The 24,176-nt window shown below is 42.3% G+C and overlaps 1 protein-coding gene across 1 annotated transcript in view; it reads right to left on the bottom strand.

The window, feature by feature from the left end:
• SLC25A17 (solute carrier family 25 member 17) overlaps positions 1–22,151 on the bottom strand; it is a 34,309-nt gene extending 12,158 nt beyond the window's left edge. The window contains exons 1-4 of the mRNA XM_079773384.1: positions 21,995–22,151; positions 7,917–7,977; positions 5,849–5,915; positions 3,626–3,777 (exon numbers count right to left, since the gene is read on the bottom strand). Of these exons, the coding sequence (XP_079629510.1) occupies positions 3,626–3,777; positions 5,849–5,915; positions 7,917–7,977; positions 21,995–22,048 (334 nt within the window). The 5' untranslated portion in view covers positions 22,049–22,151. The remainder of the gene's footprint in view (positions 1–3,625; positions 3,778–5,848; positions 5,916–7,916; positions 7,978–21,994) is intronic.
• Positions 22,152–24,176: the final 2,025 nt, after the last annotated feature.

The following is a 24,176-nucleotide window of genomic DNA, read 5'->3' as shown; positions in this document are numbered from 1 at the left end:
AAATCCTTGTAAGAACATTTTGTATTTCAAAGCTTTTTATCTGAGAAGTTCAAGTACTCTGTTCATCCTCTAAGCCAAAATAGATAGAGAGGTATTTCTTAAACACTATAATTTTATGAGTTCTTGGAAAAGACACTCAAAATACTTGAGGATCCGAAACTTTATTAGAAACTTACACCCTATGTTATCAAGCAAAGGACAACATTTCAAGTTGGAAAAACAACTATAAATGGTCATGATGAGTGATTCCAACTCTTACTGAAGCATTAAGGATAAGGCTGAAGGATAAAGAATGTTGTCTGCTTATTTATGAGCCTGTATAGAAAAGTCTTTTTCTAGTGCCAGGCTGTGGCTGTTACTTCAGCTCTAAGATGGGAATACAGGGTACTAATTCTTTATCTACTTCATGATAGGAGATTGATTTTCTTCCAATTCAAATGATTCTATTTTCTTTCTTCTTCTTGTTTTTTTTTTTGTTGTTGTTGTTGTTGTTGTGGTAAAAATCATTTAGAGGTGAACAGAACCAAAATTAAGACATGAAGTATAATAACTGAACCCGCTCACTAAAATTATTCACTGATTCAAGGAATAATTAAAACACAGCTATTTACTTCTGAAATCCTCAAAACAAATAGTTTATCAGCAGTGAGTCTCCTTTGGTAAAGAAAGAAAACAAAAATGAAGTGCTAATCAGCTATGCACAATGACCCCTGACATAAGAAAATGGCAGATCACACCCAGCCGGTGTGGCCCAGCAGTTGAGCGGTGACCCAGGAACCAGGAGGTTAACGGTTCGATTCCCGATCCCCAGTAGGGGTGTGCAGGAGGCAGCCAATCGATGATGTTTCTATCTCTCTATCCCTCTCCCTTCCTCTCTCTCTAAAAATCAATAAAATACATATTAAAAAAGAAAAGAAAAGAAAATGGCAGATCAAGACCATAAATCTAACTATTTGTCTCCCTATGAAAGAACGCAACTAGATACACAAAAGGAACAAATCTGCCTTACCAGAGGTAAGGCTGGAGGGCAGGAATATGAACATGAACTGTCACAACGATAACACCACTGGCATTCAAAAATAGTTTTTTTAAAAATCCCAATTACAGAAAAATGGTCAGTATCTTCTTCATTGAAGTTATCTATAAGGTTCTTTTCACAAATTCTTCCCCAGGGAATCAATCTACATGGGTTATCTTCTGTGAAAAAAAATTAATTAATTAAATAAATTTCTAAGTTTCAAGAAGAATTTGAATAACAATATAGGGGTGGGCAAAAGTAGGTGTACAGTTGTTTGTATGAAAAAAAGACATGCAGGTTATGATTATAATAACACAAGAATAAACTCTGTTTTGTCTACTCACAACACGTACACCTACTTTTGCCCACCGCTGTACTTTTCCTAGTTTTCCTTGGAAATAATGAAACTTATTTTTACAGTGATTATAATACAATGATAGGGGCTCACAGAAGGAAGTAAAAACTATTCTAATTATTGTAAGAATGCATAGGTATTAAGATATAAAAAATGTTATAAGGAGAAGTTTAAAACTCACAAAAGTAAGTTCCAAGGAATTCCCTACCTTCAGAAACTCATTTGACCAAGGTTCTCAACTGTGACACTACTGACATTTTGGGCTAGATAATTCTTTATTTGGGTGTGTGTGAGGGGTGCTATTGTGTAAGATGGTTAGCAGTATCCCTGATCTACCCACTAGATGCCAGTAGCACCCCCCCAGTTGTGACAACCAAAATATCTCCAGAAATTTGCCATACGGTCCATGTGGGTCAAATCAGCCTCAGTTGAGAACTATTGTTCTAATCCAATCACCAAGTGATTATTCACTTTATGTTTGAAAGTTTCAAAAGACAACTCTCACCCCAATGATCTATTTTTTCTAAGCCATGTTAGAAAATGTTATTTTTATTGATATTAAGTCTATCTTCTTAAACAACTGGAAACATACATGACATTAGCTAGTAAATGATTTTTACCCAAGATATGAATTAGCAACTCTGAAATGACTTTATGTGTACTGCTATCCTGGCCCAATTCCTTTGGGTAATATAGAACAAGTACAGTCTTTCTTCCACAAGTCATTCGTTCATGGTCTGCTCATCAAATATATATTTTGTGTCTAGTATGTGATCAGCTCTGTCCTAGGTGCTGACGATAGAGCAGTAAATAAAAATAAAATCCCTGTCCTCATGAAGCTTACATTTTAATGTTGTAAGTAAAATGAATAAAATATGTAAGATGTTAGAGAATAAGAGTTAAGGAGAAAACTTTAGATTATTGAGGTGTCTATTTCAGACATGGTGGCCATTTTGGGGGAAAGACTTTAAAGGAGGTGAAGGAGTGAGCCAGGCACTTACCAGGCAGAGGAAATGGCAGGGACATGGGTCCTGAGGCAGAAGCATGCCAGGAGTGTTCAGAGAGAAGAGGCAGTGTGGTGCAGTGGTGTGAGTGAAGAGAAGAGTAGGAGGGCCAGGTCTTTGACTACAGTGCATTGTAGGACAAGGTAAGGACTTTGGCTTTTACTCTGAGCAAGATTCTGGGAAGCAACTGGAGGGCTTTGAGAAATAATATGATCTTGTTTTTGTTTTAACATGATCACACTGGCTGTTATGTTGAATACAGATTAAAGGGGACAAAATTGAAAGCAGAACATCAGTCCAGGAGGCTCTGAAGATAATCCAGTCAAGATTTTATGGTGGTTTGGATTTAGGTAATAGTGGAGACAAGTGACTGCACTGGATACCATATGGAGAGAGAGGCCAGGTGCATGAATTCGTGCACCAGTGGGGTCCCTCGGCCTGGCCTGTGGGATCGGGCCAAAACTGGCTCTCCGACATCCCCCGAGGGGTCCAGGATTGCGAGAGGGCACAGGCCAGGCCGAGGGACCCCACCGGTGCATGATTCGGGCTGGGGAGGGACGAGGGAGGTTGGCCAGCTGGGGAGGGGCCGCAGGAGGGCTCCAGGGTGTGTCCGGCCCATCTCGCTCAGTCCCAATCGGCTGGACCCAAGCAGCAAGCTAACCTACGGGTCTGAGCGTCTGCCCCCTGGTGGTCAGTGCACATCATAGCAAGCAGTTGAGCGGCCTTAGCATACCATTAGCATATCATGCTTTGATTGGTTGAACAGACAACCGGACACTTAGCATATTAGGCTTTTATTATATAGGATATATGTGTGTATATATATATATACACACACACACATATATATATATACACACACATACTTATACACACACACACACACACATATATATATATGTGTGTGTGTGTGTGTGTGTGTGTGTGTGTGGAAAATAAGCAAGGAAGTTATTGAAATCTCATTTTATTTGGAAAGAAACCTTAACTTCCATATATTCTGGGTATAGGCTGCTAAACAGGGATAACTGATCTTCCTCTCTGGGTTAAAAAGATAAAAATAAGCCAAGTCAGCTCAGAAATAAACATCTGTGTATATGGTCAATGGATCTTCCACAAGGGTGCCAAGACCCACTCAATAAGGAAAGGACAGTATTATCAACAAATGTGTTAGCAAAATTGGGTATCTACACACAAAAGAATGAAGATGGAACCTTATCTTATACCACATACAAAAATTGACTTTGTTACCTGCAACAAATCCAACCACCAGATCTTTTCCAGTAGTAGAATGTTGACCTTTGACCCAGACTGTTTTGAGGCTATTAAAAGTGTAGAAATAGACAAAATTGGAGCAGCAGAGACTGGAGATAACTGGAAACCACCCTCGATATGGGGCCAGGCTAGGGAAAAAACAATAAGTAAAGTCAAGATGATGGACAAAAGCCACTAGAAATGAGTTAAGTCCGAGGAAAGGCTGATCATCATTCACATATTTTCAAAGTTCACTCCTACACTACAATGTACTTTGCACTATACACATCTTACAATCTGAAGGATGCCCAAACCAAATCTTTTCTAGCACTAATAACAACAAAGAAACAATACACTTTCAATGGCTGATTTACTGCTTTCCTTTAGTAAATAACTATGTAATACTAGACAATTTCCTCATGGCTGTTAGCGAATACAGTATCATTCACATAGTATTACAGGGCAATAATATTTAAAATAAAGTAAATATAGAATATAAGCGCAAAAACAGTGAGGAGGGCATATTATAACAGTACAGGAACCAGACTAAGAGATTCCCACTGGCCAAACCTGGAACAATTTGAGCACCAAAATAATAAAGTATAGTAATCAATTGTAAATCACTAGTAAAACAGAAATTTCTGAGTCTATATTGATACTAACTAAGTAACTGCTCAGAGAGTGCTTATAATTGCAACAGAGGAAATATAAAATCATTCAGTGGCTAACTCAAATCTAAAAAATCATGATTAAAAAAAATAATAATAAAATTAAAAAAATAAAAAATAAAAATAAAAAATAAAAAATCATGATTAGCCCAGCCAGTGTGGCTCAGTAGTTGAGCATCGACCTCTGAACCAGGAGGTCACAGTTAGATTCCCGGTCAGGGCCCATGCCCCAGCTGCAGGCTGGATCATGATCCTCAGTAGGGGATGTGTAGGAGGCAGTCGATAAATGATTCTTATCATTGATGTTTCTATCTCTCTCTCCCTCTCCCTTTCTCTCTGAAATTAATAAAAAATATGTTTTTAAAAATCATAATTAACCAATAAAGAGCAGATGGGCAATATGTGACTCTAGATGTGACGCCCTGAGAAGGACACAATATCACCTATGCATTATTCTGGCCCAGAATACATAGCCTCATCTAATCATGAAGAAACATGAAGCAAACTTAAAATAAACAGCATTTTATTTTTTAAAAGTGGGAGGAAGACTGACTATATATTTTTTATAATATATTTTATTGATTTTTCACAGAGAGGAAGGGAGAGAGATAGAGAGTTAGAAACATTGATGAGAGAGAAACATCGATCAGCCGCCTCCTGCACACCCCCCACCGGGGATGTGCCCGCAACCAAGGCACATGCCCTTGACCAGAATCGAACCTGGGACCCTTCAGTCCTCAGGCCAATGCTCTATCCACTGAGCCAAACTGGTTTCGGCTGACTATATTCTTTGAAAGTGTCAATGGCAGCCCTGTGTGGCTCAGTTGGTTAAGTGTCATCCTGTGCACCGAAAGGTTGCCAGTTCAATTCCCAGTCAGAGCACATGCCCGGGTTACTGGCTTGATCCCCAGTGGGGGTACATGCAGAAAGCAACCATCGATCCATGTTTCTCTCTTACATCGATGTTTCTCTCTCTCTCCCTCCCTTCCTCTCTCTTTAAAAATCAATAAAAACATATTGAAAAATACTTTTGTCATAAGGGTAAAGGGTTTGGATGTATGAAACGTATTCTAAAATAATTTGGAAAAAATATGTGTATGGTGTGTGTGTGTGGTACAGAGAGAAAAGGAAGGAGAGAGGAAAGGAGGAAAGAATGCATGAGCAAATGACAAAACAAAAAAAAAGTGTTAACAATAGGTGAATCTGGGTAAAGCATATACTAGTAATAATCAAGTTTTGCAACTTTTTGTAAATTTGAAATTATTTCCAAATAAAAAGTTAAAACTAAGTACAAAATCTGGATGCACCTGATAGGAATGAACTACACAACTGTTACCTTCTTCAGTTTACTGTACAAAAAACAAAATATTGATTTCATGGAAGACTCTATAATCAAGATTCAAAATGGCGAACCATAAGACTTGTACTTACAAGTCAGGTAATTACAAATTCACAACACTCTAAGGCTATGAGAACGTACAGAAAGGAGTGTGGGCCTGTGAACCTCCTAGGGAGGTGCTTTTCTAACAAACATGAAGGCGGTAGTACTCACAGGCCTTCTTCTTTAATGATCTCCAGGAGCACCATGTGTGTAGTTTTGGACTTTCTTTTCTCATCAACTACAAGAGAAAAAATGTATCTGTTATTCATGGATCACAGAATTTTAATTCAATACCTAATACCCAAAGTAAAAGATGTGACAAAAGCCTTGGCTGGTTTGGCTCAGTGGATAGAGCGTTGGCCTGTGGACTGAAGGGTCCCAGGTTCGATTCCAGTAAAGGGCACATGCCTGGGTTGCGGGCTCGATCCCCAGTGGGGGGCGTGCAGGAGGCAGCCGATCAATGATTCCCTCTCATCATTGATGTTTCTATCTCTCTCTCCCTCTCTTTTCCTCTCTGAAATCAATTAAAAAATATGTATTTTTTTAAAAAGATGTGACAAAAGAAATTGATTTCTTAGAGGGGGCAGGGTAGGTTGAAGGGGTTTAGTGGGGGGGAGGAAGGGGATAGCTGTAATATTTTCAACAATAAATATAAAATTTTAAAAAAGAAATTTATTTCTTATATTTATAAGGCTCTCTTGTTTCCCCCGACCCCCAAGTTACATATTCTCATTTTTATCTTAACATCTTATAGAGAGGAAATAAACTATCATCTCCCTTTTAGAAAAAAGGCCGTAGAAACAAAAGCTGTGAAGGACACGTAATTGGCAGCAAAGTCAGGATTAAAACTCAAGCTTCCAAAAACAGGAAAAAAAACCCCTCAAGTTTCCAGCCTGGCCAGTGTTACTCAGTTGGTTGGGCATCGTCCAGTGCACTGAAATATTGCCGGTTCGATTCCCAGTCAGGGCACATGCCCAGGTTGCCGGCTTGATCCCTGGTAGGGGGTGTGCTAGAGGCAGCCCATCGATGTCTCATTCTCACATCAGTGTTTCTCTCTCTTCCTCTCTCTCTAAAAATCAATAAAAATAAAAACAAAAAAACTCAAGTTTCCAAAGTTTTAGCCTTGTTGTGCTCTCTCCCTTCCACTCTCTCTAAAAATCAATGGAGAAAATGTCCTCGGGTGAGGATTAACAAAAACACCAACAAAAAAGAATTACATTGGTACCTATATGGCAAATTAGGAAACCTATATAGAAGGAATCTGGCAATAGCTATCAAAATGAAAAACACATTTACCCTTTGATCAGCAATCCCACTTCTAGGAATTTATTTCATAGAATTTACAGAAACAGTGGCATATGAGTAAGTCTATTCTACAAAAGAACCAACCAACCCAAGAATCTCCAATTGGGAGCTGGGGTGGGTGGGGGGTAAATAGGTTATGGTGCATCCACACCATGGATCATTCCGCAGTTAGAAGAGGCTCCCAATGCACTGATTTGGAAGGCATCCAAAATACGCTGCTAAGTGAAAAATGCAAGGTACAGAACAGTGGGAAAAGTATGCTTTTGGCATAAGGAAGAAAAGTATATTCTTATTTGCTTGTTACTCCATAAAGAAACTCTGCAAAACAATTTGAGAAACTAATAAGGACATTCTCTGCAGGGAAGAAAAAAGGAAAAGGGGAGCTGACTAAAGTGAAATTTTTCACTGTACTGTATATTTTTTTAATATTTTGTTTTTTGAGTTGAGTCAGCTGAAATTATTACCTATCCTAAGACTCTAAAATTAATTAAAAATAGTAGTCATGAAGGGTTTTAACATAGAAATTAGTTTATTCAAAACTCATCTTACTCTTATCTCTTCATGTACATTTTGGCATAGGTTTGAGTATTTGGCTCCACTGTTTCCTATTCTCTCTTCTCTTTTGAGAAAATCTACCCCCAGCAAAAACTCTCCACTGGGCCTTTTAAAAGTCATATTACTTATTAGAAATAATCACAATGATTCAAAACTATTAATGCAAGCCCAACCAGGTTATCTCAGAATAGAAAATGGCTGAGGCTGACTAATCCATGAACCCCTCTCAGTTAATTAGGAAATAACAATGATGATGATGAGTATTTAAAGTGTGAGTGAAAATGGATAACGGATCTCTAATGAAACAGAATATCTTTGTGTTAATTTAGAACTTACTAGAAAAATATGTTTGCTTCCTGACACTACAAAAGATACTCACCTTGAAGTCGAAGTCGAGCTGTATCCAAAGGAAAAAACACTGTCATTGCTGTCACGCTGCCCTGAAACGTTTGAAAAGCCTTTAGGCATTACACATCACAAGGCAATGAGCCATAACTTTTAAATGAACAAAAGTTCACTATTAACAATGGGTCAAATCAGGTTTTCAGTGAACAAATACATGCAACATTTTAACCTATTGGGATTATTATTGTTCACACTTCTATAGTTATGTACCTAAACAGAAGTATTACATTTTCTGGAAGAAATATCTTTCTATCTCTCTGATATTGAAAAAACATGTACTGGTTCCCTAGAGATGACAAGCTTAAGGGTTTGGAACCTAGGACACTTGTCAAAGATAGCAGGTAAATGGATTTGTAATCTTTCACAGGTCAGCTGCTATTCCTATCCACTGGAATAAAAATATCCAGTAATCATACAAATAACTATTTCTATTCTCCATGCTCAATCAAGATATTCACCACAAAGTAAAAGTGTAAGAGCCATATTGTTCTTTTTAAAAAATTATTATTTTTATTTTACTTTATTTTTATTGTTGACACTGTTACAGATGTCTCAATCATCCCTCCCACACTTCCACCTAGTCCCCAATCCCCTTCCCTCTGGCCATCACCACACTATTGTCTGTGTCTATGGGTTATGCATATATGTTCTTTGACTAATCTCTTCACCTTCTTTCATCCAGTCCCCCCTGCCGCTCCCCTCTGACAGCTGTCAATTTGTTCCAAATATCTATGCCTCTGTTTCTATTTTGTTCATCACTTTATTTTGTTCATTAGATTCCACATATAAGTGAGATCATATGGTATTTGCCTTTCTCTGACTGGCTTATCATATTATTCTTTATAATTTTGTTTGCTGTGCTTTAAATAAAATAGAGACAATTTCTTTACTAAAAATTATATAAATAATTCATCCAAGCTAACACAATGAAAAAATAATCAAGGAAAAAAAAAAGAAGCCAACAGCCAGTCTTTCCATTCATTAAGATCTTACAAATAAAAACAAGCATATAGTTAGGGATGAAACTATACACATGAAATCTCTCCTAGGTTTATGGTTCTCAACCCAGATGCAGGCCCACTGGTGGTATATATTCTCAGCCAGAAGATCAAGTTTTAGGCTGCTGATCGAATAATGGTTAAGTACAATATTCTAATCATGATAATGGCTGGAAACTAGACCAATTTTACTAGTATATAAAAGAACAAAAATTTACTAGGTCTCTTATCTATTTAAATAGGTCAGCCAGCTCCGGCCAGGTGGCTCAGCTGGTTGGAGCACCGTCCCGAACACCAAAAAGGTCATGGGTTGGATTCCCAGTCAGGGCACATACCTAGGTTTCAGGCTCCATACTCGGTTGGGGCATGAACAGGAGGTAATGGATCAATGTTTCTCTCTCACACTGATGTTTCTCTCTCTCTCTTAAATCAATAAACATATTTCTCTGGTGAGGATTAAATAAATAAATAGCTCAGCCAGCTTGACAGGGAGAACACTGTACTGTCTTATTAGTATTCTTCAAAACTCAGATTAAATGTTACCATCACCCGCCCCCAACCCCCGCTCACTAGGTTATAATTGGTAGTTCATTCCTCTACATTCCCACAGCACTTGTTTACATCTCTTACAGCACTTATATTATGGTTGAAAAATATTCCATTTTCTTATACATACTAAATAGTTTTTTTAATCCTCATCCAAAAATGTTTTTTTATTGATTTTAGAGAGGAAGGGAGGGAGAGAAAAAAAACCAACACATTAATGTGAGTGAGAAACATTTATAGGTTGCCTCTCCTATGCCCCGGCCAAGGATCAAACCCGCAACCTTTGGTGTACAGAACAACGACGTGCCAACCAAGTGGCCAGAGCACTAAACAGCTTTTTAAGACTGTGACTGAGCACTCCATTTTCTGATTGTTGCTCTTGTCCATGCTTCTTGCTCACAGCGCCTTGTTTCTCTTTGAGTTTAGTTAGTTGGACTGAGCTGGTCATCTACCTTAGAATTTTGTTTTGGGGCATTCTTTCAGGCCCCATGAAGATAAGTATCTCTGGAAAGGATATCTGTTAGGCACTTTGGCTCCATCCTGCTGGAATCACTCTTAAGTTATTGGCTTAAGGTTTTCAAATTATGCAAGGAGTGGGAGGGCTTGTGGTTTCAAAATCTCACTCCCGACCCCTAATCAGTGCCAAGGTTGGAGATAGCTGATTTTCCTGGGGAGAAGTAAAATTATTTCCTATTCACCTTTATATCATACTAGAGGCCCGGTGCATGAAAATTCATGAACTGGAGGGAGGGGGCGTTCCTCAGCCCAGCCTGCCCCCTCTCACAGTCTGGGAGCCCTCAGGGGTGGGAGGCGACCCGTAATTAGGGGAAGGCAATGTCCCATCACACTTCTGCTGCTGCCACTGTTGGCAGTGCAAGCCTCAGCTGGCCCTGGTTACCTGAGCCTCGGGCCAGCCCTGGGCATCTGGGCAGCTGCCATCTGATGTTTGCCTGCACCTCTGGCCGACCCTGGGCGGCTGGGGGCTGGGGCGCCTGGGGGACTCTGGAGGCAGGCATGCAGAGCAGCCGGGCCCGCCTGGGGGTGCGCCTGGCCTTGCCATGTGCCTGCCGCCCCAGTGGGGCTGAGGGGACTGAGCACCGCCATCTTGTGGCTGTGGGCACCGCTATCTTTGTGGGCGTGGCATCAATTAGCATATTCCCTCCTTATTGGTTGTGGGCGCCACCATCTTTCAGGGCGGGGCAGTCAATTTGCATATTCCCTCCTTATTGATTGTGGGCACCGTCATCTTTCAGGGCGGGGCATTCAATTAGCATATTCCCTCCTTATTGGCTGTGGGTGCCACCATCTTTGAAGGCGGGGCAGTCAATTAGCATATTCCCTCCTTATTGGCTGTGGGCGCCACCATCTTTGAAGGCAGAGCAGTCAATTAGCATATTCCCGTCTTATTGGCTGTGGGTGCCGCCACCTTTGCGACTGCGTGAGGGTCAACTAGCATATTCCCTCTTTATTAGATAGGATTCCTTGGGGAAAGTCATCTTAGACTTTCTCACCTTCCCTGTATCTCTGGAAGCTACAAATCTAAAGTTCATGTTTTTCTGGTTAAGCAATTTCTGCTCTCCTTGCCCCTGGATCCTGCCTTTACTCATTTTCCAGTCTGAGTGTTCCTTATATTCTTGTCACCTTATTAATACTTTTAAAAAGTTATTTTTTAAAGAATATTTTATACAAGTTTTTATTATAAAGGGAAATTTTCAGGAGAAGGTTTGATTAGCTCCTGAATTAGAAACAGAAATCACAATGTAAGTATTAAAATATTATTAAATTATTTGAATTATTAAAATATTTAAAATATGTGAATGCTTACTTTTTACAGTTTATTCTACTTCAATCTTATTTCATGATAAACTTCTATAAGAGCAAGTTGGTAACATATCATATTTTGAATCTATTTCCCCATAATATCTAACACGATTCTTCTATATTCCCTGTATATTTAAATATATTTGGAATTTAACCCCCTGCCTCCCAAAAGTTTATAAAATTTAGTAGAGTAACGAGTACTGAACAAAAGCAAATCAAAACAAACATAAAACAGTAACCAGTTTACCCTGGATATGAAAACTAGGAAAATGACAAAATCAGAGAGGAATTCCCTCCCAGCCCCCTGCAGAAATCTGAAGGTAGGCACTTTGTACACAGGTATCTGATTAATCACACACCACGGGATATTTAGGGAGTTATCCAAGTAACCTCAGGAGCTTCCAAACAGAAAGACCAGAACACAAATACAAACACTGCTCTAGCAAAGTACATCTGATATAAAATAGCAAGTCATTGAATCAACTTGAGTTGTAGCTAGAAAAACAAAGGGATATCTGCCAGGAGAACTGTAACAGGAGAATCAATATTTCTTGCTGATTTACTGGATGTGGACTACTAGTACAAGAGAGAAGAGAGAGTCATAGGAATAAAGACACCACTGACAGAAATAAGAATGTCAAAAGAGGGACCTCATTGTAAGAAATTACTAGTTCAATTTTAGACATAGTACATTTGAGATGATAAATTAACTACTCTCCCACCTGGGTTCTAATGGTATCATGCATCCTATGCACAAGATTCTATTTCTTAGCAATCATTGCACTGTACTGTGTTTAGTTGTTAACGAGTGTTTCTTCTTTATTAGACCACTAGAGGCCTGGTGCACAGATTCGTGCACCGGTGGGGTCCCTCGGCCAGGCCTGTGGGGATTGGGCCAAAAACGACTCTCCGACACCCCCCAAGGGGTTCCGGATTGCGAGAGGGCAGTTCTCAGGTGACACACCCCGGAATCGGGCTCCCTCCTCTCTTCTCCCAATATTATGTCACTATCTCTCTGTATCTGTCTCGCTTCTTTCATCTCACTTTACCTACGCTTGGTGGTAACTGACAATGTGTGAGCATTTAGCTGTAAAATGCAATTATTTAGCAAACAGGATTTACTTATCCTGGAATCTAGTCAGCCTAGGGCAGAACCCTGCTCAATGCCAGGCTCCTGCCCAGGCCCTTCGCCAAGGCAGAGTCCTGTGGCAGCAGGAACCTCCTTCTTCCCACCTAAGCTGCATCTTTTCCTACTTCCCTTCCCAGACATTGCCCACTGGCACTACTGTCCACACGGAAGGAGGGAAGCCACAGCCGGTTTAAAATTCACTGCCACCGCTGGAAATCGATATTAAGCAGATGGGCCGGCACCAGACATTGGGGCCGCAGCCAGTAGGTCCTGCATGTCTCATCATTTAGCTAATGGAGTCGAAAAGTTTCTGTAAGGGCCAGATCCATGACCTCTGCAATGGGCTAGAGGCCCAGTGGGGAGCCAGATCCGAAGTGGGGAGCCAATGGGCTAGAGGCCTGGTGCACCGTTGGGGTCCCTCGGCCTGGCCTGCGGGGACTGGGCTGAAACCAGCTCTCCGACATCCCCCAAGAAGTCCTGGATTGTGAGAGGGAGGTCCTCAGGTGACACACCCTGGAATCAGGCTCCCTCCTCTCTGGTTCTGGATGCATCACCCGAGAACAGCAGCTGCCAAGTCACTGCAGCTTGGCAGCTCCTGCGTTGAGCATCTGCCCTCTGGTGGTCAGTGTGCATCACAGCTACCAGTCGGCTGGTCGGTCTGTTGGACCTTTCACTTAGGCATATATATATATATATATATGTCCCTGGTGCACAAAATTCGTGCACGGGGGGTTGGAGGATTCCCTCAGCCCAGCCTGCACCCTCTCCAATCGGGGACCCTTTGGGGGATGTCCTACTGATGGCTTAGGGGAGTGGGGAGCAGGCCTAAGCCGCAATCTGGCCTCCTTCTGCGGGAGGTGATCAGTGGGCCGATTGGGATGGTGCGGGCAGCAAGCAGCTGGCCCTGCCCCCAATTGCACCACGGTCACTGGTGGCCTCCCTCTGCGGGAGGCAACCCCAGCAGGCCTATCTGGGGACGGTGCTGGGTGGCCCTGGTCCGAATCGCCCTGCTGCTGCTGCCGCCTGTGGCCTCCTTCTGTGGGAGGCAACCAGGTGGGTGATCAGGGGATGGCGCCAGCCCCCATCGCCCCACCACCACTGGTTGCCACCGCCCCCCCACCCCATCGCTGTCCCCTCCCTCTGCCCACTAGCATGCACCTTGGCTGGCCTGGCAACACCTGCTCGCCGGCCCCACTCCCCACTGACCAGTTGTTCCGCTGTTCGGTCGATTTGCATATTACACTTTTATTAAAATGAGCTCTAGAAGGAGTGTTTTTCAAGGTGTGGTCCTACATTTTAACAGGTAACCCAGATGAGTGTTATGCATTGTATTATTTGAAAGGATCTCTCTTTTTTAAAAAATATTTTTTTATTGATTTTTTTACAGAGAGGAAGGGAGAGGGATAGAGAGCTAGAAACATCGGTAAGAGAGAAACATCGATCAGCTGCCTCCTGCACGCCCCCTACTGGGGATGGAGCCTGCAACCAAGGTACATGCCCTCAACCGGAATGGAACTGGGGGCATTTCCGTCCAAGGCCAAGGCTCTATCCACTGTGCCAAACAGGTCAGGGCTGAGAGGATCTCTTTTGAAGTGTGACACTTCAGTAAAGAGGCATTGGCTCATTAAAATTATGCCTCTGGCATGACCACATTCAGTATCTGATTTTTATTGTTAAAAATTGAGCACCCAATATCTCTTTATCAATCTATATAGGCTCATAATGTTTCCACATCTTGAAAGTCCCCATACTCACAGAGCATTGAAATACTTTGATAAGTATTTTTAAGGGATCATGCAGGAAAGCTAATTTAGGTGGTAGGAATGTGTAGTAGGTAGATAATATCCTAGATTAGGAGAAAAGATGGCACATTAGCCTTACATGGTGGTGGCTGAAGGCAGAAAAACAAACGTTGCAGCAAAGAAAGAGCACTAAGTCTGTTCTCTGTCCTAACTGTTTGGCTATTGCTGAACTAAGCAAGCTCCCTTATACTGTTCCTTTTCCTCGATAACGTCTCCCAATTATTAGAATCACCCGTCAACGATGTTGCCCAAACTAGAAAACCTGGGCTAATACCATTTGCTTTCATCCCTGTGTAATCAGCCAAATAGTTTCGTCAGGTTTCCTCATAAATATGTCTCTGATCCACTGCCTCTGTCTAGTCCTAGCTCCCAACATCAGTCTCTCTTTTTCTTGGGCCCAAAAACACTGCAGCTGTCTAAATTGATCCTTCCCACAGCCACCAGAATGGTTCACTTAAAATGAAAGCAAGACCAGGACGCTCCCATGCTTCACATTCTTCACTTTTCCTCCTTCTGTGGAATAAAATCTAAGCTCCCTGCTATGGTGTATAAGACCCTCAGTGGTCTGTCCTCTGCCTACTTCTCTGGCGCCGGCCGCCACAGAGGTCAGGCCTGACTGGCGCCATGGGTGTCCGGGACCCAGGCATTGACTTGCGCAACGCCGGCCACCACGGACCCGGGCCTGACTGCCGCCGCTAGCAGCCTGGACCTGGGCCTGACTTCCACCCCAGATCCCTCCTGCCCCCTGCCTGTGTCCGGTCCAGGGCCGCCCGAGCCACCACACAGGCTCGGGCAGGCCCGCCTATCTCTGTCTCATCTTTGCTCTGGGCCTCATCTGTGCACACAACCTCCTCTTGAATAGTCATGACAGTTATGGCATCCCGGCCTAATTTGCATATTACCTCTTTATATATATATATATATTTAGATAGATAGACAGATAGATGCCAAGGGCAGGAACCTAATAATTAAGTAATTATTTAATGACTAAATAGCTTTAAAGAATTTTTATTTTATTTTATTGTTTTTTACAGAGAGGAAGGGAGAGAGACAGAGAATTAGAAACATCGATGAGGGAGAAACATCAATCAGCTGCCCCCTGCACACCCCCCACCGGGGATGTGCCCACAACCAAGGTATATGCCCTTGACGGGAATCGAACCTGGGACCCTTGAGTCCGCAGGCCGACGCTCTATCCACTGAGCCAAACCAGCTAGGGCAAGAAAGTATTTTTGTTGTTTTTTTTAGTCCTCACCCAAGGATATGTTTTTAATAATTTTAGAGAGGGAGAGAGAGAGAAACATCAATGTAAGAGAGACACATTGATCAGTTGCCTTCCGTACACACCACAAGCAAAGTCAGTTGGCAATACCATACTGCAGCCTAGGAGAGAGATGACAGCTAGAAATTAAGAATAGCAAGAAAAGTCACATAAATAATTTTCAGCCTAAATTCCTGGGCATTCTGGCTCTCTCTCTCTGTTGTAAATAATACCAGAGTGGACACCTGGATTTCTTACTGTATCAGTATTTATATTTCAGATTATATATAAAAAACATAGTTTACTCATTTTCTGGGTAGTGTCTCCCCTATAAAGGTCAATAAACATCCAAAGTCTACTTTTTAATTTGGCTAACACAAACACTCATGGAGTTGAACTGAGTACTTAACACCACAGACACAGAATGAAATAGTGGGGTAAACCTGGTCAAGACTTGGTCCCCTATGCATGTGCAATATTATGGAATAAAAGAGACGGACACACATTGATATAGAAGCAGAGAATCATGCCTTTTAAGTATAAATAATGATATTTTGGTTGGCCTTCCAACCAAGTCACCAAATCCTACCATTTCCAAAATGTTTATTCACCCTTGAAAGATGAAAAATAGTAAAAAAAAAAATTAAAAAAAAATTAAAAAATGCAATGCCAGTCCCAATAGCAATTTCCAAGAGGAGTCCAAAGCTATTTGAGTCGTAGAAGCACCACTGAAATCAGTGGACAGCACCTCCTGATAGAGTACATGGCATTATTGGACAGAAGGATTATTTTAAAAAGAAAAACAACTAAAATATATTTTCAGTGGTAGATCTTGAGGTAATAAAATTCCAAAGATTTAAAACCACTTACTGTGGTTTCATATTCAAAAATATATTTTCCACCTAATCCATGTTATAACATGTCTTTCCCGTGATATAACAATCAAGCTAACTCTCACACCTATACACAGACAAATATACAAGTTAAACAAAAGGCCTAATGGATAACACACCTGAGTGTCTAATGGAAAGAGCATGGGCTTTGGAATTAAAAAAAAACAAGGTTCAGGTTCCAGTTATAATACATACTGTATAATAAGGAACTATAAATCTCCATGCCTCAATTTCCTCATTTGAAATTTTGGGACAAACAGCTAATTGTTGATGTTGCTGTAAAGAGTGAGAATCAACTTTTGGAAAGCATCTAGCATCATATCAAGCATCTCACCCAGTCCGGCCCCGCTGGCCACCTTTTAATTAATTTCCTTTCAATGTGCACGAATCGTGCACTGGGTCACTAGTACAACTATAAAGACGTCAAATCAAGTAAGAGTGGAAAAAGTCAGTAGACTAAGCCATTAGAAAGCTGGTGATGGCCTCTAAAGAGCAGTTCCAGTGGTCAGAGTAGGATCAGGAGGAGAGGCAGTTAAGTACAGAACATTCTTTAAATAAAGTTAGCATAATGGGAAGGGGAATGAGCAACAGCTAAGAAAGGCAGAGTCTCCAGACCATATTGGTATGGTTTTATGACAAGACAGGGCTGAGTGTGTTTGAAGGCCGAAAGGAAGCGAACACTGTAGAAAGATTAAAGCTATAGGAAAGAGGTGAAAATTAATGGAGCAAAGTCCCAAAAGATAACTGGGTTGGGGTAATGGGGAAGGATCAAGATCAAAGGTAGCAGAGGTGGATGCATCTATTTTCCTGAGAAAAGCAGAATGTAGGGAAATGTGTGTACAACTCCAGTTGATTCTGTAATTAGAAAAAAAACAGAAAAGGCAGAAAGCTCATCTCATGTAGCCTCTATTTTATCTAGAGAATAAAAGGTGAGATCTGCTACAAGTGAAGGGGATGGGAGAAAACCTCAGTTCCATTGGACTTCTAAACCTGGGTACAAATAGTGTATTTGCAAGAAATATCTGAAAAAGAAATGAATAATTATGGCCTTACTACACTATTCCAGGTATTGTGCTAGGTGCCCTACAAGTGTTACCACATTTACTTCTCAGGAGAACCCAGTAAGTGAAGTGTTTTTGTCCCTGTTTCATAAAAAGTTAGAAAACTAATTAAACTTAGGATGGTGAACACACAATACAATATATATATGGTGTATTATAGAACTGTACACTTGAAACCTATATATTATTATTAACCAATGTAAACACAATACACTAAAAAATAAATAAAAGCTAAAAAAAAAAGACTGCATAAAACCTTTAAGATTGGGTTCTGAAGTCTTTTTAATGACAGGATATAGTACACGTCTGATGTTTGGGGCCATATAGCACCATTCTCCTTTCCTAAGGGTGGGCTGATTTCCTTTACTTCTTCCCACTGCATACAATCTTGGTAGGATGGTAAATCCAGGTGCCCACCCTCTACCTGTTACAGTCAAGGGGTGAGCACATGGCCTTGAGCATGACTAATAGGGGCTAGGGGGGCTGGAGGGGCAGAAGAAATAGGGATAGAATCCACTGTTTCCAGTGGTGGTGCCCAACAGGCATTGTGTAGCGACTGCTTCAGAAATCTCTTGGGAGTCTGTTGGTTCCTTCCTATTTCAAGCCTTCAGCCTCCCCACTGATCCTGAGAGCTCCCAAAGAACCTGCCAATAGACTTCCGTTTTGTTAAATTACCCAAACTCTGTTTCTCCAGCTTGTAACCAGAGAACTCTGAAATACCTGAAGAAATGCTTTATATTCTGAAACAAACACATCAAAGAAAACTCCAAAATCCATACCAGTTATATAAACAAAAAAAACCTATTTGTAAATACTTATTTGTATATAAATATAAACACAGAGAATGAGGAAGACACAACCACTTTTTAACAGAGTTTCTAATAAACTTTAACCCAAATACCTTTGCATAGTATATGAGACTCTTGGGCTTCATATCCTTCTACTCTCTCCCATCTTTTACACCAGCTATGTCAGAACTAGCTTGAAGTCCCCTGAATGCTGATGTATATTTTAGGGCCTTTGAACATGCTTTTTGTCCTGTCTAAAAGTCTCGTATTGCCTTCCTATTTCATTTTGCCTAACAAATTCCTATTCTTCCTTCAAGACCTGGTCTACATATGTCAACCACGGGGATTTCCTGTCACCTTCACAGATGCAGCCCACCTCTTCCTCCTTGGTACCACCAGGGGCATTGTCCACTCTTCCACTTGGTAGGTGAGAAGAGCTTCTTGAGGACAGGGACTCTCACACTGACCTTTATATCCAGAAGGCCTTGCACAGTGAATCCGCAAGTTCCTCTACTTGGTTTCTATTTCTAAAGGCAGGTGCTTTGTGTATATGGTAAAAAGTCCAGTGTAGCCTGGCCGGTGTGACCAGTGCACCTAGAGATTGCCGGTTTGATTTCCGGTCAGGGCACATGCCTGGGTTGTGGGTTCGATCCACAGAATGGGGTGTGCAGGAGGCAGCCAATCAATGATTCTCTCATTGATGTTTCTATCTCTCTTTCCCTCTCCCTTCCTCTCTGAAATCAATAAAAAAATATATAATAAAAGCTATAATAATATTTAAAAATAATAAAAGCATGCCAAATTTCTTATCAACTGTTGTGACATTTTTGTGATGAAACTTTTTTCCTTTGGAAGCAACCAGAAGAAAATAGGGTCCATGTTGTGTGGCTTAACCTTACTTAATACACAGGTTTGCAAAGAGTTGAGAACCACAAATGAATAACAAAATACACTGCAAATTCTCACTCAGATATGTGCTAGGAATAGTACTGCCCCCAAGGAAAGCTAGAGACTTTCCTGCAAGTCTTCCTATTGAAAACTCTAACATAGCTTATGGGAGAAAGGCCATAGCCAATTCGGGGTGCATTAATTTCAAGAACTTTTAACAAGAGAAAAATAGGCAATAAAAAGAGGGGGGAAGGGATATGTCTTTGTAGGTTAAATAGAAATATATCATCTCTTCCCCCAGTCACTTTCTATAGCAAGGGTCAGAAAACTATGGCCACAACAAATATTTCCCATTCTATCTTGGGAATTATTCTCTTCACCCTACCATTCCATCAAAACGCTAAAAACAACAACAACAACAACAAAGAATATTCTCAAGTAACCATTGGACTTTCATGCTGATAAAACATGAAAATCCAATGGTTATTAAAATCCTCTTATTTGACCCATCTGTAGCATCTGATCCAGTAGGTCTATACCCATCTCCACGTGACATTCAGAACATGACAGTCTCTTAAGTTTTCCTCCTACCCCTACTGGCCTTCCCATAGTCTCCTTTGCTGGTGCTATCTCACTCCTAACCTCTTAATGTTGGTGCTCCAAGGCTCGGTCTGGGAGACTTTTCTCTCAGTTCACACTCATTTTCTTTTTTTAAAATATATTTTATTGATTTTTTACAGAGAGGAAGGGAGAGAGAGAGAGGGATAGAGAGCTAGAAACATCGATGATAGAGAAACATCGATTCAGCTGCCTGCACACTCCCTACTGGGGATGTGCCCGCAACCAAGGTGCATGCCCTTGACCAGCATCGAACCTGGGACCCTTCAGTCCGCAAGCCGACGTTCTATCCACTGAGCCAAACCGGTTAGGGCCACACTCATTTTCTTGGTGAACTCATCTAGTCTCATGACTATGCTTAGGCATTTCAAATTAACTAGTCCAGTGGTCGGCAAACTCATTCGTCAACAGAGCCAAATATCAACAGTACAACGATTGAAATTTCTTTTGAGAGCCAAATTTTTTTAAACTTAAACTTCTTCTAACGCAACTTCTTCAAAATAGACTTGCCCAGGCCGTGGTATTTTGTGGAAGAGCCACACTCAAGGGGCCAAAGAGCCGCATGTGGCTCGCGAGCCGCAGTTTGCCGACCACGGAACTAGTCCAAAAGCAAAACCAAACGCATGTCCCCCAAAACCTGTTCTGTCAGTCTTCACCAGCTCAATATATGGGAACATCATCCTTCCAGTTGCTGAAGCCAAAAACTCTTGGGAGCCAACCAACCCTCATTCTGTTACACCCCATATCCAATCCACCATCAAACCCTGGTGGCTCAACCTTATATATTCCAGTTTAACGATCACTTTTCACCACCTCCACTCCCATCCTGGTCCAAGCCGTCATCAGCTCTTGCCTGAGATGATGTAATAGCTCCCTGACAGTTTCCTTGCTTCCACCTCTGCTCCCTTACAGTTCCCTGTGAACAGAGCAGTCAGGGTGATCAGGTTTAAAATGTAAATCAGCAAACTGCTGCATGCTCTAAACCTGCAATTGCCAGCTAGCTCTCTTTCCCACTCAGAGTTAAAGTCTCACACAATGTGGTCCCCTGAAACCTATCTGCCTCTTTGTCCCCTCCCTTCCAAGAACACAGGCCTCCATGCCCATCCCAGAGCACGTCAAGCAAGCTTCCCACTCAGCCTCTTTACTCTGGCGAAAGGCTCTTCTCGTTTAATGAAGGACCCGAGGTTCTTGAATCAGGCACTGCCATGAACTATTGTGTCATCTAATTCTCACAACAACTCTGTGAGGTAAGTTTCTATGCCCCCACTTTACGGTGAGGTTTTCGGGCCACCTGTCTAACAAATACTGGAGTTGGGGTTCAGCCCTGGTAAGTCTGCACAGTACATGAGCTCTCCGTGAGTTTCTAGGGGCTATAAGGAGAGGGATCAGTGATATTTCTCCTAACCCTTTGCACTCGCTTGCTTTTTTCTCGATTCCTTTATTCTAATGCTAACCATGTCGAGTCACACTCGACATCCGAGTGCAAAAGGTTAAGTCACACTAATTCCAACAGCTACCGGTGTGTGTTGACAGTGAGAGAAAGATATGAGAAAGGGCAGCAGAGAAATAAGATGAGAACCAGAAGAGGAACTTACCCAAGTCAAGAATGGAAAGTTTCAAGGAAACGGGGGAGGGGTGTCAAATGGAACTGAGACACCCAGAAGCCCAAGAACCCAGCACATGCCTCACAGTAAACCACACGTATGATGGACAGCAATTCTGACCTTGATTTTTTAAAAAAATGTATCTTCTATCAATAACATTAGCCAGAGCTAGCCTATGAGGTAGGCACTTGCACATGCCTGCAGTTGAGTGTGTGAAAATAGGTGTAGTTAAGCATGTGATTCAGCAACACAGCATCACATCTAGGTTTTCCTTGGCCCATGTGAGAAGTCTGTGTGTTGGGTTGGCGTGGAGTGACCATTACATTGCAGAAGGCAAAGAAAACAGCTATTACCTTCTGCCCGACCCCCTGTGGGATGTAGGACCACCTGTCTACACCTCAGACAGTCTCTCAAGAAGCCAGAGCGGTGGCCAGGGCCGGAGGGCGAGTGTCAGCCCTCACACCGAATTCTTCCGGCAACTTCTCGCCTCTGCCCCTTCCTTTCCATCCCACAGTCACCACAGGAGAGCCTCGACCCTAACCCACACGATCTCCCTCTCATCCCTCCCCCAGACACATCCCGGCAGTGACCCCTGAGAAACCCCAAGACCCGCAGCGGCCCGGGCGTGAAAACCCCGCCTCACCACGGCTCCGGCCACAGCGTGGACCAAGCTTTCGTAGGACAGCACGGAAGCCATTGGTGCGGTTCCCCTCAGACTTAGCCACACTTTCCCGCAGGAGCCGAGGCCAGGCGGGTGAGGAAAGAGCCAGAGCCCCGGGCGCAGCGTCACAAGCTCCACCCTCTCGGCCCCGCCTCCTCCGGAAGAACCACTTCCGGGTCGTAGGGCGCCCTGTCTCCCAGCTAAAGGACTCCGGGGCTGAAAACGCCCCCTTAGCTCTGATTGGCCCGTACAGCGAGTGCGGGGCGGGGCAGCGCAGTGTTGGCTCCACCCCACGGAGCGGTGGGACAGCCTCCTAGAAGTTCCAAAATCTGGGCAGGCTTGCTTCCCTCACCCACACTGGGGACTTCAGAAAGACCAGATGGCCTTTTTCTCACTTTCCTCCATAATACACACTGACGACTGGCAAGATGAGGGACTCAACTCTCCGTTTCTCTGACTCATGTTTTCTCTCGCTAGAACATTTTTCTCACTAGTAGTTTTAAAGTCATATTTTAGCAGAGATATCAATTGGGCAAGGTTCTCCCACTGAAAAACCCTGGGGCGTGGTGGAAAAAGTGGCTTCGGAAAGTCAAAATAATCAGATGCAGGTGGGAACATACTCGTTGGCAACAAGGAAAGTCTTTAAACTCTCGGTTTCTCCTTTTGTGAAATGAATGTTATACAGTACTAACAACTTCATTTGCTGTGAGGATTACAAAAGCTAATTTATAGAGCTGTACTTTATACTTTAAAAAAATTTTTCTCATGTTGTAAAATGGGGAACCAAACTACACAGTACTAGAGATACGTATTTCTAACCTAGCACTCTAAATTATATTGAGATACAATGCTTCAGGACTCCATTTCTTTACTGGAATACCAGTCACATGTCTCTATCACTTTTGGTACCAAGTTTTATAACATCCTCGCTGGTAATTCTTGAGTTTACTGAAAGGTTAACTGCACTATAATTTTTAAAACTAATTTTTTCTTGCCCCTATTATTGGGTCTGTCACAAGTGGACCAAGCACTTCAATTGTTACATCCCTGTTAGGAGAAACACCTGTTGGATGTGCACATCAGCACACTTCATGATGTAATGAACAATTCTGCAGGAAGCAACCTCATACAGACAGGGGCAGGAGAGCATAGAATTTAAGAGAAAAACCTTTGAAACCACAAGCTTGGTTAATAATCCCAGCTCCACAAATAATCAGGGGTGTTATCCTGGACAATTCACTAAGTCTTGTTTCTTCGTCTGTATAAAATGGAGACAAGAGCACTTACCTTATGGTCATTACCAGAATTGAGTCACTATTTGCAAACTGATTACAAAGCGCTTGGCAAAAAGTACTCACTTGATATATGTACCTAGTTGGGTGCATTAATTTCAGATACGGTCAAATCTCTAATATGTAAGTTGTTTCTCCCTATGTCCCATTAGGCCAGTAATTTCCTAGTGTGGCAGATTGCTGAATGTTACTCCAGGTCTTTCCTCCATTTCTTTTGTGGTAATATTTTGTTGTGCTCATGACCACACAGCTATGCTTACTCTGCAGCTAAAAAATTTAGGCCTCAAGACTAAGAAAAAGCTGATCAACAGGATATGAGAATACAATGCCAATTCCATGTATTATCCTAAGTATTTCAGCATATACTTCCCTGGAGCTCTCTTCTGTTTCCTCAGGATAGATATGCTTGCAGAACAAGCATCTTTGGACCCAGAAATGGAAACTAACCAAATACTTACCTCTGGACTGCTACCTGAAAGAAAATAAAAGCTGATTTAGTTAGGCCAGCAATTTTCAACCAGTGTGCCGCCAAGAATTTTTAAAATATGCAAAATCTGACTACTTCATCAGGGGCACTGACCTCTTTTCCCTTAGATTGCCAATTAAAAAACGACAACGGCCCCGGGTCCGGGTGAGGCCGCGGGCCCCTGGATCCGGGTGAGCCTGGCCCCGGGTCCGGGTGAGGCTGCGGGCCCCTGGATCCGGGTGAGCCTGGCCCCGGGTCCGGACGAGGACGCGGGCCCCTGGATCCGGGTGAGCCTGGCCCCGGGTCCGGGTGAAGCCGTGCCCCTGGGTCCGGCCGAGACCAAACCAGAGGGAGTCGGACCTGCATTACCACCATTTGTCCACCATCCAGAGCTGAGGGGTCAGTG

Source organism: Cnephaeus nilssonii (assembly GCF_951640355.1).
Source record: "Cnephaeus nilssonii genome assembly, chromosome: 6".
Taxonomy (NCBI): domain Eukaryota; kingdom Metazoa; phylum Chordata; class Mammalia; order Chiroptera; family Vespertilionidae; genus Cnephaeus; species Cnephaeus nilssonii.
Note: the sequence above shows the minus strand (reverse complement) of the source record. Positions and strands in the feature narration are given on the sequence as shown.